The following is an 18,524-nucleotide window of genomic DNA, read 5'->3' as shown; positions in this document are numbered from 1 at the left end:
GCAGACCGATTTTAATGGATTGAAAGTGGCAAAGGTGGCTTTTACTGATCAAGTTTGCAGATCTCTGGTCTAGCTAATACCCAAAACCTAAAAGGAAATCTAAAAGCAGGTAAAAACTTTGGTTTAGAGCAGGCATGGGACTACATCAGATATTGAGACTGCAGTTAAGGGACGAGTTAAGTTCAATACTTCACCTCAAACATGAGATCTTACAGGAGGTCCACAGACGGGATTCAGACACAGACACCGTTTCAAGAAGGTTTTTGAAAATACAGTTCAGTCAGAAAACATGAATTTATTTTGCCTCTGCTGTCCAGTAACACCAGTAGAAAATTCAGCAGGAGTAAACAATTAACCAAGAACCACTGTCCTTTACAATTTATCAGTATAATCAACAACATTGAGGTTATAGGAGCCAAATGAGGGGTTGTGTTCCCTCAGAAGCCGGTACAGGACCGGCTCCTACAATAAAGGTCATAAAAATATTTACAAACAACCTTTTTTACAAACAATATCTAAAAATAGCTGTAAGAACGTCTTTGTTCCAGTTAAATAAATCAGTTGCTACAGGGCATCTAAAAACAAACAACATAAATCTTGTGGCGTGTGAAGCTCGCGTCCACTTCTGAACATTTAACAGTCATAAGAACAGCTTTCCAAAACAAAAACTGAACTTCATAAAAGTTCCCAATAGCTGGAAGGAGTCCTGTGATGTGAACAGGAAGTAATACGACTTTATATACAAACACGTTCGAACAATTCCAAACTGCAACATCACAAAATGAGTTTGGTGAACGTCGAAGAAGGAGTGTCTAATAAAAACAATGGGAGGTGTGTGTGGGAGACGCTGCTCAGTCCTTCCTTTTCCGTTGTTTTGGAGACTCGTTGGATTGGTTGAGGATTTGTCGGAGGTTTTTTGACATTAAGTAGGGTTTCTGAAGAGATCCATCGTTTCGCTCCAGGTCCTCCACTGTGAGAGGAACAGTGACACCAGTGATCAAACATTGTCGTTTCAAGACATATAATTTAGAATACAGACAATAATGTTTTGATGAACAACCTGAAATTAATTCTGAGTCTCATGGTATCAAAATTCTGTCCATGTTTTTTTCACAACAACTCTCACAGTATGGAATCTCGGCCAATAGAGCCCCCGGGGCTCGATATAAATGATAAACGTTTACTCACAGAAGCAGAGGAAGAGTGTGTCCACGCACATGTTGTACACACTGAAGAATCCATTAGCGATGAAGTAGCTTCCAAACACCACCGTCTGCAACACAATGGAGTAAAGAGTCAACCTGAAGTCTGCTCTCAGAAAGACGGCGGTTTGTCAGTAACTTACGATGATTGGCATCCAGTAGTAGTTGAGGGATTCAGAGCGAAAGTCACTGCCCGGTAAAGGAATACGGCCCGAAAAGAAAAAGAAGGACAAAGTACCTGGAAAAAAGACGTAGAGTTCAAGGTCTCCTCCTCCTTCCATCTCAACTGCTGTGTGAATGCTATCAAGTAGAGATTGTGAACAGAAATGGTAACGCTTGGAGACACATTACATATGATAGAACCTGGAGTGGCGTGTGCTGGAGCCGATCTCTCTCACACACACAGGAAGGAACTTTGCACAGAAAGGCTGAAGTCACAGAAAACTTGGACTCCAATCAGGAATGATCTGACTGTGAGGCGGACTAACACACCCCCATGTAGCCTTCAAGGTCTCTCCTGATTTAAATGAACTGTATGAAGAACACAGCTTTAGCTCATTATTCTTTTTGTGGTTTTCACTGTTGCAGGAGGAAAGAAACACAACATCAAAAAACTGCTTTTAAGCAGTCAAAATGAAGCGTTCGCAGCTTATCAAGCCCACGGTGGTGTATCGGTTAGACTCTCCACTCAGTGGGGAGATTCTCACTTTGGTCTTCATGTTCTCCGTGTTTCTCCAGCTTCCTCTAATATCTACAAACACACATGTGAAGGTAACTGATGTCTCTAAATTGACTTCAGGTGTGATTGTGAGTGTCTTTTGTCTGGGATGGACTGATGCCCTGTCCAGGTTGAACCCTGCTTTCACTGGTAAGCTGAACGAAGTGGAATAGATGGATGGATGGATGGATGGATGGATGGATGGATGGATGGATGGATGGATGGATGGATGGATGGATGGAAGCTGCACTGACAGATCTGCAGCAGTGTTGTACGCACCAACTCCTCCGACCACCAGGAGCTTCCCAAAGAACAGCAGCAGGTCCGTCACTTTGTCCAGCACCACGACCCTGCGACCACACAGCATTCACACATTCTAACAAACACACTTGTACCAGCGAGCGTCAGAAGAGAAACGTCACAACAAACCTGATGACATTCCTCATCAGCAGCTGGAATGCATTTTTTGCAGAGACACAGAAGTTTTTCCCATAAATGGCAATCTGTCAACAAAAAAAAATAAACTTTTGTGATATATCTCATGAGAAATTGTTATTTAGGTTCTCCCTTTACTGTTGTGGCCACAGAAAGTCATTGCAATGTAGATTGACCAGTTTTTACACAACATGTCCTTCCTGAATGCAAACCAGCGTTCAACACACACAAAGTCAAGACTTAACCTCACAGTTTCAATAATTTTATATATACATATAAAAAAATATGTCCATAAATTTTGTAGTTTAATTTTCTTTCAAAGATGATTAGTAACCATCGCTACGACAGGGCTGGTGGCACATCGTGTTTAGTAAAAGCCAGCCAAGACAATGAGTTGCTGTGGTGACCCCTGTAGGAAAGAGAGCAGCTGAATAGACACTAACTCCACTAAAGATGATTTATCTGATGATGTCTCACCATGATGTAGGCGTTACTGTTGAGATATTTAATAAACGTCTCCAGACACCAGAAGCAGCACTTCAGGCAGCACATGATGAAACGTGCCACTGGATTCTGGGACGCTGAGGATGAGGAAAAAAAGCACCCAGCTTGAGTTTCTTGTTATTAATTTCTTTCCATCACATTTTTTTTTAGCAATTCTGAGATTTTAGACTTTACGGAGATAAAATGCAGCTTCATTGCACTGTGAAATCACTAATTTTCAATATTCGGAAAGAAAAAGCTTTGACGCTGTATTTCAGTCTGTGTCATAATCCTCGGCCTTACATCTCAGTTTGTCGTCAATGTACTCCAGAAGAATTCTCACAATCTCCACCAGCGTCAGGATCAACGCACCGAAGGCCAAAGAACCCACGTGGTACCTAATATGGAAAATAAACACAAGGCCTCACAAGTTAAAGTTGAATGTAATGGTAGGAGTAAAAAAACAAAACAAATGGCAAAGCTAAATAATGGAGAATATATTGGGATATATTACACCAGTTGATCTGGCTCATAAACTGCTACCTCGCACAGATCTAATACGCCCTCTGGAGGGCTGAATGGGAACTGCAGTCAAACGCAACGTCCTGGAACCTTCTTCTTTAGGAGGATCCAAGTATTTAAAAGGTCATTATGTCTACAACGTGTCAAACATAAATGTTGTCTTCACTGTGACAGTCAGCTTGATGGCAAATCATGCAAGTAGTGAATAAGACTTCATTCGCCATGTTTAAATGATCAGAGCACTTTTGATTTCCCTTGTTAAACCTCTGTGGTACAGACTGTGTTTTTGTCACTCAATAAAAAGTACAGTGGAGGTCTGACACTGAAGTGACAGCTGCTTTGAAACCAACCTCAGAGTGCGCATGAAAGCAGCACCCACGGGGAACATGGGGATGTCCTCGGGTTTGTTGAAGGCCCAGTAGTACGAGGCGAAGGCCCTTGCCAGCGTGCACTGACCCAGTGCAATGACAAAGTTGGCACACCAGAGGAAGGCTATAGCGTTGTAGATCTGCAGGTTGAAGAGGTTCCTCTGAAAGAGACCCTCTTCGTTGTATTTGATGAAGATGCAGCTGGCTGAAGGGCAGCTGGGATAATCGGATGCGTTGAAGTTCTGAGAGGATGAATGTGAGGAGCGGAGAAGTGAGGTGACGGGTGGAGACATCTGCAGCTTGTTATTCCATCCCTTCATTAATGAGCTTGGGTGGATTAGCTTTGTTCTATAGGTGATGGGGTTGTTAATTAAATTTTGAATATGCAAGAATTACAACAAAAAAAAAGATAATATGAATTCTTTGTTTGAAAACTCAATTTCCACTTTAAATTGTAACCCCTCTTTATAAATGAGTAATTTATGTATAGATAATCTTTTTTATTTGTGCCTTATGTTACTTGTACATTTTCTCTATATGCCCTTAAATTTTAGAGGAGAAACTTTCAAAGAGAAATTTTCAAGTGTCATGAAGGGCATTCAGTGTAAAATCTTTAGCGATTGGAATACTGAACAGAATATGATAATCACACCTGATTGACCCGGGACAACAACCGCCACAGCCGTTGTTAAATAACGGTGTGACTGGAAACTGTGCTACTATAGACTGAAGCAGAAGAGGAAGACAAATGAGGAGGTTCCAGGAGAAGAGGAAGATTGGGAAAGTTAAGGTGAGTGTAGGGACTCTTACAATATGGTGGAAAAGTGAGAGAGATGGCTTGGTCATGTATGTAAGGAGAGAAAACTGTGTAGGAAAAATGATGCTGAGGATGGAGCTGCCAGGCAAGACGAGAGGAGGAAGGCCAGTAAAGAAGTTCATGGATACAATGAGGGAAGACAGACGTCATAGGGACAGAGGAGAAGATTATACTGCAGATTACAGAATTTAACAACAACTAACCTGGGGGTCACAGGTCACGTTGCCATTGAGACTCTGACAGCTGCTCATAGTGGAGTTTAAACCCACCACTTTGTAGACTGGATTCCCTGAAGTGGCCAAATATCTGTACACACCAGTTTAAAGAAAAGAGTCCACGCTCTGGAGGTTTTGAATAGTACAATATCCGTTCTTGTGAATAAACAACCACAAAAGTAAAGGATACAAAGCGGTGATGCCCCAGTAAGCAACACACACCAACAGGAGAACAAATGTGACCAGAGGGAACGCCAGAGCAGACATCATGTGGCTGATAGTTCTGCAGAAGATCAACACAGAGCAGGAGGTTATACCGAGGCGAAAATGCTTCTTTTCATCCTTTTACAAAGCAACATGAAAACATTTCCACGTTACCATGACATTACAGTGTCCTCAAATGAAAACAGAATAATCAAGCGAATCAGTTTAAATGCTCAATCTGCCATGTGAAAACTCAAAAGGTGTCCAGTACTTTGGTGGTATGACATGACTCACTTGCTGGCCTCCTGGATGAGGGCGATAGCGATGAGGATTCTGGTTCGCAGAAATATGAGAGTCAAAAGAAGAATCCCCTCCACCACAGATATGATGATCACTGGTGGGTAGAGTGAGGGAGACAAGCTTTTAATTTGATATTACTGCTGGTAATTGTTGCCAGAATGTTTTTTTAACGACTGCATTTTAACATTAAGTCACGGAGTCCTTCTTTTCTTAATATATTCTTGAACCACCTCTCGACCTCATCATTCCTCATTCAACAATGACAGTGTGACAGATGATTGCTTCAGTTCAAAAAAGCACTTGGAAGAGTCAAAAGTCAAAAGTGACCAATCAGACTCACGGAAGGCCAGCCAGGTCTCCTGGACTTGGAGATAAATGTTAAAGTTGGTGGTGAAACCAACATCAGTGATGGTGGCAGAGATTTGCTTGTAGTTATCGTACTCCCAGTAGCAGTGCCATATCCCTGCGGAAGAAATAAAGAGTGACATAAGGACACTCAAACAACTCAGAGCAGAACGGTGCAGTTTACAGCTTGTAGACACATAACCTCCGGCCGTCCTTGAACTGAAATTATGACTGCTGGGATTCTGAAGTTTGAACCTGAACTTTATAGTGAACATAATTCCTGCTTGCAGACAGACCGTGAACTATTTTGTTGGGTTGAAGGAAGAAATTCAAACACTGTTATCCTATAAAACAATGAAAGAACCGATGTGGAGTGAGAAAAGCCGCTCAATACAATAAAACTTACTGCTTTTTATACAGATGGTTAAGTAGATCTGAGCAGAGCACATGTAGTTTTTCCACATAGGACCCGCTGGAGGCTACAAGAGGACTACATTCAAGTTAACTGTGCTTGACTCGAACGAGTCAAAGTATATTATATCGAAATGGGCTTTTTTATTTATTTATTTATTTATTCCTTTTTCTTTTTGTTTCATCTAATTTTAAATTGTTCATTCAGTCGAAATAAATCAATCAAACTGTGCTTGTGTTCTGAAAGTGCGACAGTAGTTCAACAAACAGCTCATAGCCTACAGACATTGGGAGTTTGTGTTGGAGGTGGGTTGCAGCATCGGGTCACCCACACTGGCGTGGCCGGGGTTTTGTACAGAATTGCCCAAAACGAATCATCATAATGACTGCAATCATGTGACCTTGTCCTGTAATGACTGGCGTTCCACCAGGCTAAGCTAAGCTAAGCGAAGACAAGCCTCTCCTCTCTTTGTTCATGTTCACTCTCTGGTGAATCAAGTGGGCGAGGTACGACTCCACATAATTAACTAAAAGATTAAAAAATAAATTAGTGTGTACACAGTAGAACCTCTGGCAAGCGAACTCGGTAAGAGCAGACACCCTGTAATGAGACCTCTCACTGTGCATGGACAGGTTTTAACTGTTAACGCACCTTAATGAGCGGACAACCTGCTTGACGCGGATAACAGACAGGTCTTTCTGGCAAATTTCAAGCTGAGCGACACTAAAATAGCCAAAATCATTGGACTGGACCCGATAATCCAAATATTTGTTTGCTGTGATGTCCGGATATTAATTTTGAAATGTGATAAATCGCCTCCTCCTACGCAGCGCGGTGCTGTGCTGTGACGCTCCTCTCAGCTTGCACGAAGAGGTTTTAACTGTTACACACCTTAATGAGCGGACAACCTCCCCTCTCAAGCTTAAGTCTCACTTTATACCAGGGGAGTCAAACATTAGGCCCACGGGCCAAAACCAGGCCGCAAAAGGCTCCAATCTGGCCGACAAACCACCAAGTAAGGCGGCTATATAGGATTTATAGTTTCGTTTTTTGTTTTTACACTTCACTGTTTTTTGTGCCAGAATGCCTCATTAAAATTGACTCTTGTTAACGTTGTAATAATTTTCTGTACTAATTGTTTGATCTTGCCCACTCAAGACTGGACCGTATGGGGTGTTTCTTCCATGACATTATTTAGTGTTTGGTTTGTTCGATAACAACTGGCCCTACAATTTGTCCCCGTGACGTCTCCCTCTGAAGAGAGGATACCTGTTTTCAAGGGAAACTTGCTCCTGGATTTTAGGGCGTCCCTACATCAGGGGTTTTACTGTATATATAGTGGGGAATTGGTGAATGTTAAAATAATCGCTGTATATGTTTTGAGTTGTTGTGTTTGCGTTGTTGTAAATTGTGGCCATTTATAATTCCAATTTTTGATTGACGTTAAGGTAGGGTGGCTCAAACACCCCTTGCATTTTTGGTTCAGCCCAGTTTGTCCTGACTGGACCAATTTAGGGCTGGGCTTATTCAAAGGCTTCTGTCTGTGTCAGGGAACGGAGAGACGACTGAGAGACGGAGTCTGAGTGCGAGTCAGCCAACTTGCTGTGAGGTTGGAAATGACTGTTTTTTCAGATTTGTGAAAAGTGAGCATTCCAAATAACCTAATTTTATTTCTGAAACGCTGACTTGCAACCTCATCCTTTCTCATCCACCAAATCTCGTTCAGGCAAAACACATCCCGAGTCGGGGTGACCATGTGGTCCCTCACAGCGATGTAAAGAGTAAAATCCAGTGTAGACTGGCAGCTAAAACGCCACCGCACACAGAAACATATCTGTGAGTGTTTACCATAGGCCCCGGCAGCCAGGACTCCGAAGATGAGCACCCACACCATAACAGGAGCGAAGAACCTCAGCAGCAGCAGGAACAGCAGACTGACCACCATGGCGATCAGCAGGCAGCTGAGACAGAGAGAGACGGCTCAATGTGAGGTTATTGTCAGACATGCTCAATAAGGTTGTTTGTTTTGGACTCCATCATCATTTCCAATGGCTGTCTACACTTTGGTCCACCATCCAAGCACACCGACACAAAACATAATTCCACGAAAAAACAAACACAAAGCCAAACGTTCAATGTTTCCTATCCCAGGGCCTGAAAAACAGCTTAGATGATCCAACAGTGTCATTAGCAGGTTTATTTCATCAGGAGGCTCGATAATTATGCATCCATTTGATTGTTTTAATGCTCCCTGCTCCAGCATCCTTCATCCAACACAAAAGATAAGATTACAAACTGTGAAAAATGTATAAAAATGTTGGTCATTGGATAGTACTGAATAGCACAAGTATGTCTCATAAAGTACATGCTTAGTAGACCTTTGTGTTGAAGTCAAGTCAAACTTTATACGGGTAATAAAACTAGTAAAATTAAAAAAATATATTAATAAATGTGAAGTGGACCCCCGGCTAGCTCAGTTGGTAGAGCATGAGACTCACAATCTCAGGGTAGTGGGTTCGTGTCCCACGCCGGGTGCCACCTTCCTGTGGGCTCACCACCTGCAGGAAGGTTCTTAAATGGTGCATTGTGATCTGGGTGACAGTGCTCAGACTGTCACCCCCGCGACCCGGAAACGGATAAGCGGAAGAAAATGAATGAATGAATGAATGAATGTGAAGTGAGTATCGAATGTGAGAGAAACAAAGCTGGATTTGCAAAAACTAAGCACAACAAATTAAGACACACGTTTAAGGTTCAAGGTTCAGAGAGAATAAAGTACAATAAAATGGTCCAAAAAATAACACAGGAGCAATTTAATAGTTAAAAGGTTAAATAGAACTGAAATAAAGAATTATACCTTTTATTCATGAAAGGCCAAGACGGATGTATGCTTTAAGGTTTCCTTGAAATGTTTAAATCTTTATATTTCCCCACAGGCCCTCAATAGATGGTTTCAACATCTCGGACGCTTTACTGAAAGTCTTTATTCTACATTTTATGACTTTATGAATAAAACAGTTGTACCAGAGGACATGAGAAGGCACAGAGGCTCATACGACGTGAGCATATGAGACATATATTCAGGTACAAAAGCACAAAGTGCTTCAATATAACAATAAAATAACTTTAAACGGGATTGTGAAGCTCACTGTTAACTACTGCAGGGACTTTAAAACAAGTGTCATGCTCTCAGGTCTCCTGGTGCTGGTCAGTAGTCACAGTTGGGATTTTGGCACTAGCAGGAAACAAATGAATATTTGTTGTTGTATTTAAGACTGCTGCTGGTATGATGTTTAGATGTCAACTTCAATTTTTCCCCGTCCATTGTGGGATGTGGAAACCGTTAAATATGGCGTGAATCCCCTGCCCTCTGCATCTGCATCGTAATTCTTTTGCCCATGTTTGATGTCCGCTCTCTGTGTCGGCCACTATATTTGGCCAAAATGCAGGATCACAGATCGAAGTGTCTGATCAGTCTCTGATCCAGACCGCCACTCCTAAATGAATGCAGAGGAGACACTGAATTATGATAATATTTCTACTGCCGTTACACTGTCTACTTCACAAGTGACAGTGTAACGGCCCATTAGGCTGCAATTGGCTGGCGAGAACACTGGACTAAAAGAACCTTATTTGATATGACATTTAGTCTTTTATCAATCTATTTACAGCTACAAAGTGAAGAGCTGTATGATGTGTGTGTCAGCAGGTGGCAGTGTGCACTGTGGCACAGATCAGTAACTCACATGAGGATCCACGGCCATGACGACGCAAAATCCTCAAAGATTCGAACGCTGATCTCCTTGGCATTGAATCCATTCACAAGGTCCCTAATGAATACAGAAGCAAGGCCTGGTTGTATTAATGGCTGTTCTGCTTTTCAAAACTAAACCCGACAGAAAATAACAACTGACACTGAGACATAACAACTAGTTTGAAGCATCCTGAAAGCAAAGACAAGAATGGTAAATGGTTTTTACTGATATAGAGATTCTCTACTTATGTGACGGGAAGAAAAGATGAACCAAATGAATTCTACATGTTAGTGATAATTATTAAACAAGTACATTTTTAAACATTATCTGATGAATTCTCTTCTCCATTACATAAGTAGTAAGACACATACAAGGCAATACAGGCTATAAAAACAAACCCCAGGCAATCAGCTGTGAGCTCTGAGAACATGCCTCCTCAAAGGCTGCTGTGAATAACCAAGCGAAACACTACAGCTATCACCAGCTGCCACACTACTGCCCAATACAAAAACTCACACATTCACCGACCTTGCGCTGATGATGAGGAGAAAGAACAAACGTGTGTTATTTCAGAAGTTATAGAAGACGTATGAACTTAAAGCTTTGGCTTTGTGTTTCAGTCATGATGAGGATGAGACAGTATGAGGAATCTGCTTCTTACACAGTGCCATTCTTGATGATGCTGATTGTGTCATTGACTGAAGCAGGGAGGCCCGGGACATTAGAAAAGGATGGAGGGATGTCCTCCAGTTTTGAGAAATCAGGCAAACATCTCCCCAGCACTATCAGGATAGAACAAAGTCAAAATTGATGAGAAATCACTTCATACATTCTCAATAACTTTCAGTCGCAATCTCAGTTACTGCAGGTAAAATGTGTCTTTTCTCACCAGGAGAACTGGGGACGTAGAAATAAGGGCAGAGCTCCTTTTCCAAAATCTCTGACACGGTCTGAAAACATTGTTATATCATGAAGTTGTAAGAATATGAAAAGCCCGTAAAAATGTAGACGATCTTCTGCTAGAGCTTACCAGCGTAGTAGTTTTCAGATCTAAAGCTGGCACACACAGATCTTGATTGAAAACATCTTCTAGTTTCTGACCAGGTAAATACAGCGCTGCCCCAAACTCAGAAGGACATTTTTCCACACACACCTGTTGGAAACACAAAGTTAGATGTTTCTGGGAAGACATGAGAGGACAGTCATTCACACATTATATTACACACTATGAAATCCAGCAGCTCTTTACCTGCGTGGTTGGACACTGAAGACCATTCAAAGCGCTCGCAATGATGTTAACGGACATGGCACATTTGAGCATATCAAAGTAGAACAGGTTTGGCCGATTTCTGCAAAATAAAGAGAACAACACTTACTTTGCTCTTATATTTCATTTGTACAGTTTCCCATTTTAAAATGATATGAAATGAAGACAAAGAGTTGTGATTACTTGTGCTCTCCGATGCCACAGAACCACCCAGTTGAGTTTTTGGGATAAAGAACATGCCTGGGATCTCCGTAAAGCCAAGCTGATAGAGCCAAAGTAAACACACATTAAAAACTAATGAAAATATAAAAACACTGATGTCACATATTTTATCTATGTAGCTTTGTCAGCAACAGAAAGAACTTCTACATCAAGTTATGCTTTCAGTAAACACAAAAACTACATTTACTGTGTTGAGTTTGAAGAGCTATCAAGGGAACGTTACTGTATGACCCCGATTCAACACAGCTGATTCTCATCAACGAGACGTTATCAACACCACTATTTGGAGCAGTGAGTAATTTCCGATACATAGAGCAGGTTAACTCCAGGACACGTAGACAGAAACAGTAAAGCAATAACAACAGTAGTTTCATTCTCTCAGAAACACCACAAGAGGTCAGAACAATATAGTCATTTTCTTCATGAACCTTTCTTTTTGTAATAGCTTCACACACAACCAAGAGCCAGTGAATTCATCAACTAACATCACTGCTTTTCAAGTACTTGGTCGAGACGGCCCAGCGTCGTGCGCCTCTGAGTGAGAATAAGTGCTGGAGAGAATGAACGGGCGGATGGACAAATAAATAATTTTGCTTGTAATAGCGGTGGAACACATTTCTAAATCTAACATCCATGATTCCACCGAGGCCCAGGCCTGTCCTTGAACTACTTGCAGAGCAGGAAATGGAGGATTATTCAGGACACAGGAAAGTGTTTTGAGTTTAACGGGGCAATGAAAGGCTGCTGGCAGGATGTTCACTGTGAAATCAGCTGTTCATAGTTTAACACAATTGAAAAAAAATAAATGTTTTAAGATGGAATCTAATTTTAATTTGGCGCAAAGAAACAATAAGATTGCCAGTTTTGGTTTATGAAATAACTGATGAACTGTAAATTGGTATTATATTAACCTTAAGGCAAATCTGCACTGTTAAGGTGAAAATCAGGGGAAAACGGTGTGACTCTGTCCAGAGGTGGACACAAGGTGATTAGTAGACTGGTATTGCAGTATTTACATAGAGATCATTCATCAAACTGCAGCTGATGGTTCAGCTGTTTGATTTATGGTGACTATTGTAATCATTAGTACTAAAGACCATGTGACATTTATTAGCACAAATATAAATCAGTTTTATTCTGACTCCTGTATTTATATCAGCGTTATGGTGGGAGACACAACAATGTCTCTCTCTCTCTACCAGAGGAATTAACTGAAACAAATTGTTCAATGATGTATGAGAATCAGACCTAATTAATGTAAAGATCCAACTGAATGGCTGTAAAGTAGGTTTATTTAATGACAAGACATACATTTGATACCTTAAAAATGCATTTAGCTTTACATTATTTGCGTGTATTTGGTGTCTCTTACCTAATACTCCAACTGCTATGTAGCCGAGGATGATGGCCAGGAAGAGAATACAGCAGATTATATCAGTGCATCCTCTGTGGAAAACAAGACACAGCAACAAGTTTGCTAGGATGATGACGAATGTGAAATCGACATAGAGCATCAGAAAGCTGACAGCTGGACAGAAGATTCACCTTTTGTGTATTGGCCCGTTGAAGCTCGGGTCAAACTCAGCTGGTTCTCCTGGGAAAAGAAAACAGCCAAGTCATGTTTCCTTTCTATGAGCACTCGACTGTTTCATCCGCCATATTTCTTTTTGGACTGAGGACAGACGACAAGACGAAACTGAATCTAGGTTCACTTGCTAACGTCGGCGTTCACATCTTTGCGTCACAGTTTGAAATAACATTCAAATGTAGGCCGTTTGGGAGTACATGCTGGGTTTAATTACACATTCCCTGCATTGGGTTATATATGAAGGTGCATGTCCCCAAAAAAACATGGTGGTGATGTTTACCAGCAAGCACATAGTCGTCTTGTCCTCTCTTCTGGGAGTTAATGAATTACTAGATGAGGAAGACCTTTCAAGTGAGTGAGGTTAAAAGTGTTTATAATTCACTTTACAGTAGAATCAGTATAAGAGAGGGCGTTTCCTACAAGGAAGAAGAGATTTATTTTTGTTTCCTGGAACAAAGGAGAAACTTGCCTTAATAACAAACAATGAGTCAAGGTCTTCAATTTACTGTTCACAAGAAGCAGTTTTCTGAACTGAATCGTCGTTAAGCTGATCTCATTTATTTAATCTACAATACACGACATAGAGCAAAAACTAAAGGAGCCAAATTGAGGCACAGCACTCGGGTGAGCAGTTCAGGTATATTTGGATAGAATTTGAATGCAGAGCGAGGTTGTCCGATGCTGGGAAGTCAAGACATTTGCATTATTTCATCAAGAAGAATATCAATCTGAGAACCTTTTGGATAAGATCTAAATATTTCTGGAGTTTTGAAGTTTGAAGTGTGTTTTCTGCAGTTAATTCCTTCTCAACAGCACAAAGCATCCCTCTAATGTCTTTACTTTCTGCGCTTCATGTACTAACATGGTGTCAGGCAGCTCAACCTTGACAAAGACTATATCTACTCTGGCATGTGTCGTCTTAGTAGGATACAAATGTTAAAACAGGATACATGACTTAACAGCGACTATTTACTCTGTTCAAACTCCAGCCAAGTCTAAGATGCAATGTGGCAAAGAAATGTATACGGAAATAATAATAATAATAAAAACCAGCCTGAAGCACACATTCAGAGCAGTGAGAGAACAAGCTGCTGGGTCACACGACACACAATGCATCAGCATTCAGTTTCCAATCTCTTTATTCAAATATAGGTTGTTACAGACTGAGCAGATTTTGAGAGGAGAACTTTTACTTGAGTGTATTATTAATAACAGTTCATTCACTTGTAATTGAGAACAATTCAAGCACCATCGACCATGGAATACACCTTGTTCACCACAGTGTGTGCGTATCTGTCATACACTTTAATAATTGTCTGAGAAATGTACTTTGACCTTCGATACAGGGGATATGAATCAAATACCTGCTGTTGCCAATGCAGTTAAAGTGGTGGATACTTAAACTACTTTTTGAAGAGACCTTTGTACTTTCATTTCAGTATTCTTCAACAATAGCACCTTTATTTGTATTTTACTTTAGTACTTTCCAAAAGAGCACTGTGTACTTTTACTTGGATATTCAAACAACAGTCACACAATAATAAAGTGTGTTATTAAGAACAATTCAGGCACAGAAACAGTAGTTGTACTTATGGAAAAAACTTTTACTACACTTCTCACCTCTGCTTCATATTGAAAGGTTTTCAGTCATAATGATCAAATCATTAAAGAAAGATACTAATTGTGAATGTTGTGAGACAAACATGAATGGAGTTTGAAGCTTCTCTATTTAAACGCCTTCACGGGGCCTCGTAATGCTTCGTAATGTCCAAAGTGTCAGGTTTCCTCTGTGCTAGGACACCGTTGTGTTTCTAGAGCGAAGGATTCATTGTGGAACCTCTGTGACGTGTTTTATGACCTGTAAAAACTGCTGGGAAACATGAAGTCATTTTTCATTTCTCCGATCAGCGGAGTAACCCACACATACAAAAGAAGGATTAGACATTTACACAGCAGATGAGGTCAACTTTTAAACAGATTGTATGGTTTGTGCACAAATCTCACTTTTCTCTTCAAGTATGTAAAATAAATGATTACCCAGTTAATTGGTAACCTCTTGATTACACAACACTAACTAATGAAAAAGTAGAGGTTAGATGGATACGATAAGAGGGGAAGGGGCAGACTCATTCAAACATGTAATAATGTGTTGAAATGACTTTTACAGTTCAACATTTCAACTGTTCTGTTCTGTATGATATCTCTCACATTAACCAGGTAGTCTCATCAACACTGAAAACATTTCTACTTCCTCATGAACAATGGAGAGCTGATCCCCCATCAGATGAATGAAAGTGCCTTCAGAGGAGAACATAACTTTACCTACTGATCTAAGGTTATCTCATCAGTTTCTGGTTTATCAGACATCTTCATTCGGGGTCACTTTGGCTTTCTTAAGTGACATTAACAGTCCCACCATGTGGTGTTTACCTGCAGGGAGGGTTTGTTAAACCTCCCATACTGTCAACAGACGTGTGACGACATCTCTGTGGGATAAGGACGATGCAGGGGACCAACACACACAGTTCCAACTACACTCCCTTTTACTGCTGCTCACCAGTGAAGTAGTTATGTCATTTATTGTTAAGACGCTCAGAAGCTATTGTTTTATATTTGTCTAATGTCGTATTTGATTTTCAAAGCTCTGAAACAGAACTTTTATGTTCCTTCAATCTTTCATTTAATTGTATTTCTTGTATCTGAATGGTGCTTTATGAATAAACTTGCCTTCCCTGTATCATGTTCAGTCAATGTAATGACAAATACATTTAGATCAGAAACATCTCTGATTCACTAAAGACAGTATGATTAAAAATAAAAGGTGACGAGATCATTTGTGTCTCACTGCTGAAAGATTTCTTAGTGTTGTCATGTATACCTGGAAGACACTTAAGTGTTCAACTGAGTGTATGTTTCATTTGTCCCTCCTGGTACGTTACAGGTTAACTAACCACTTTCAAAGTGTAATAATTCCAAGAGGTTTTTTTTAATTACCTATTGGACTTTAGAACTAGCTTTTACTAGTGTTTATATATGCAGATATGGGTGTAATATGCAGTTTTATTTCTTTTCCATGTCATAAAAGAGTACAATATAGTGTACAGGCTTATAGTACTTTACGGTGAGAAACCTGATGATTTCACTTGTAATATTTACCTGTTTTTGAATCTGAAGTCAGTAGGAAGGGAAATAAACACCATTGCACTAAATTTATTTAAAATGAATATTATTTCGGATAAACATTAAACAAGCCGAGTTTGTAGGTTTACGTCGAGAATTTAAAGCACAGTGTAGTTTGGTATCTAAATGGGTGAAACAAATCACTAAAATCATGAGCTCAGCTGGTTTGAATATACAAGTTCTGCTTTCCTGCAAAATTTGCAAACAGGTTTAAGTTTTTATTTAAGCAGGTAAGTAAAATTACCTTCAACATTGTGCTATTTTTAATGATGCCCCTGAGTGAAAAGTCAAGTTAAATTCATCTATTTGCAGTGGACAGTCGCTAATTTGTCTTTTTTGAACTCTTCTCTGCAGTCGTGTTTGTTTCTTCAGGCTCATAGTGCCAATAGTCTGCTGTGTCCAAAAATGTCGGATTTCTGTGTTTTTACAACTTCACCTTGAAATTAAGCAACAAGTGAGCTCGCTTGTATGCCTGCTGCTCTTACTAAAACAATGCGGCCCACAGTAAACAAACTGAAAAAGCAAATCCTTACACAGTAATATGTTTTCATTGTCATTTTTACAGATTAAAAACTTCTTCATGGAAAAGTCTGACACCTCAGATTAAAGTTGTGGTGTCAAACTTGTTGGCCAAACCCTGCCTGTGTTGAGTTTTTGGGGTTTGTTGACACGACAACGCCAATGAAAATTTTGAAAACGGCTCCCAAGGAGGAACGTTTTGAAAACGCTCGGACTCTATCCCTGCATAGATGGCATAAATGCTGCTAGATCGCACCACAGCCACGGTAAATAGTTATTCTGCACAAGAGATGGGCAATATCGACAATGGTGTGATGACTCCCAGTCCATATTCTCCTGAGACTTGTTAGTTTTATACTGTAATAACATCACACTTGGCTGTCTGTCCATATGTCCGTGAACTCACCATCGTTAATGTTTATAACGTATTGTTCTCTGTGCAATTATGTGTGTTTTCATTACAAAAACAGACAACGGCACTCACTGAGTGGCCCAACAGGGAAAACTGCGTCGTTTTCTGCTTTTCTGTCTTTTAAAATGTTGTCATGTGAACATGAAACTTTTCCGAAACGAAAATGCAAAAACGATGCGTTTTCACATTTAGCAGTATTTCCATAGAGTCTACACCGAGACTGATCCTGAGGGAAAGGTCATTTTTTGCCCGTTTTCATTTCCTAAAATGCTCGGGGGGCTGTTTTCAAAAAGTTCTGTTTTCGGTGTGGCGGAAACATATGGTACCCAAAACTCAAATAAAGTTTTCAATTTTCACTTGAAAACGGGATCTTAAATGTGACAGCATGTATTTGGGCGATATTCCTTTAGATGCGTTGATAAAAAGGTCACAAAGAAATGGCCTAAACCTTCTTTACATACTAGTGCTGACTGGATAGACCTATATGAAATTATATTAAAGGCTAAATATAAACGATTATCTACAAAATCTGGACAATATGGTGGAGTATGCCAAACCTATAAAGCCCAATTATTTTTCATTTAAATATCGATTCCCTGCTAAATTAATCTTGTATACATATATAGTCTTAATTTTTCCAGCGAGCTTCCCGCGTTTTTTTTTTTTTTTTTTTTTTATACAAATCAGTGTTTAGCGTGAACCAAAAAACAGATTTAAACCTTAATTCCAAACTTCAAAAATAATAAAAATTTACCAAATTTCGAGCAATTCTCACGATTTGTTAAAAACACCGTGTAATTTTAAGTGTTTTCAGATCATTTCAAGTCTTTTACTCGACGTCTTTTCTTTATTTTTTTGCGGCTCTTTGAGGGAACTAACGGTCGATGTCCGCTCACCGTACTTGGAGTCCGGATTTTCTTCCTCTGATTCTTTCTTTCTTCCCATTTTTTCCCACTTCAAACTCCGCAGGTGAGCTTCCCGTGGCCTGGAGGGTTTCACCGGCTCACGGAGCGGTCGGGGGGGGGGGGTCACTGACAGCGGCTTGAAGAGCTCTCCGGTGGCGCCTTAACGTCCTCCGTCCCTCCTGGAGCGACAGTTACCGAGTCGAGGAAATCTTTTTTTTTTTTCTCTGCCAGGCACTTGTTACTAGGCAGTGACGTCACGGGCATACGCGGATGCACACCTGCGCGTGTCATCATTCGAGGAAGAGATGTACGGAAGAGGATTATGGCCACCTAGAAGTTACTTTATAGTCAGATTTATGAATTTATTCTCATAATTCAAATCTCAGAGTGGAGAGGTCACCGTTGCGGGTCCCCGGCTATGACCCTTGACCCCAATCAGCTCCCCAGAGACCCATAATAATTTTATCCCAGAATAGGATGAGTCAAACGGGGATTAATAAAGTATGATTAGTTAGTGTTTGTTTTTTAGTTTTGAGGTCTATTTATGTGGAACAACTCATTGTGAGCAATAACTAATTCCACAATCAGTTATCCTCACCAATTTGTTTGTTTCCGAAAGGTAAAGTTTTCATCTTTACTTTAACGTTTTATGGAA

The 18,524-nt window shown here is 40.3% G+C and overlaps 1 protein-coding gene across 1 annotated transcript; it reads right to left on the bottom strand.

The window, feature by feature from the left end:
* Positions 1-265: 265 nt before the first annotated feature.
* Positions 266-18,075, bottom strand: LOC308123105 (choline transporter-like protein 4). The gene is made up of 22 exons (XM_080485382.1): positions 17,861-18,075; positions 12,811-12,859; positions 12,638-12,711; positions 11,227-11,305; positions 11,026-11,125; positions 10,807-10,929; positions 10,666-10,726; positions 10,438-10,558; positions 9,768-9,851; positions 7,870-7,982; positions 5,605-5,727; positions 5,259-5,358; positions 4,951-5,043; positions 4,749-4,851; positions 3,711-3,970; positions 3,142-3,236; positions 2,833-2,936; positions 2,350-2,423; positions 2,200-2,270; positions 1,346-1,440; positions 1,189-1,273; positions 266-970 (listed from the first exon to the last, which is right to left on the bottom strand). Exons 1-22 carry the CDS (start codon positions 17,907-17,909, stop codon positions 852-854), a joined length of 2,175 nt encoding a protein of 724 aa, XP_080341508.1. The 5' UTR covers positions 17,910-18,075; the 3' UTR covers positions 266-851.
* Between the last annotated feature and the right edge of the window lie 449 nt (positions 18,076-18,524).

This window comes from Lipophrys pholis (genome assembly GCF_963383615.2).
Source record: "Lipophrys pholis genome assembly, chromosome: 17".
NCBI lineage: Eukaryota > Metazoa > Chordata > Actinopteri > Blenniiformes > Blenniidae > Lipophrys > Lipophrys pholis.
Note: the sequence above shows the minus strand (reverse complement) of the source record. Positions and strands in the feature narration are given on the sequence as shown.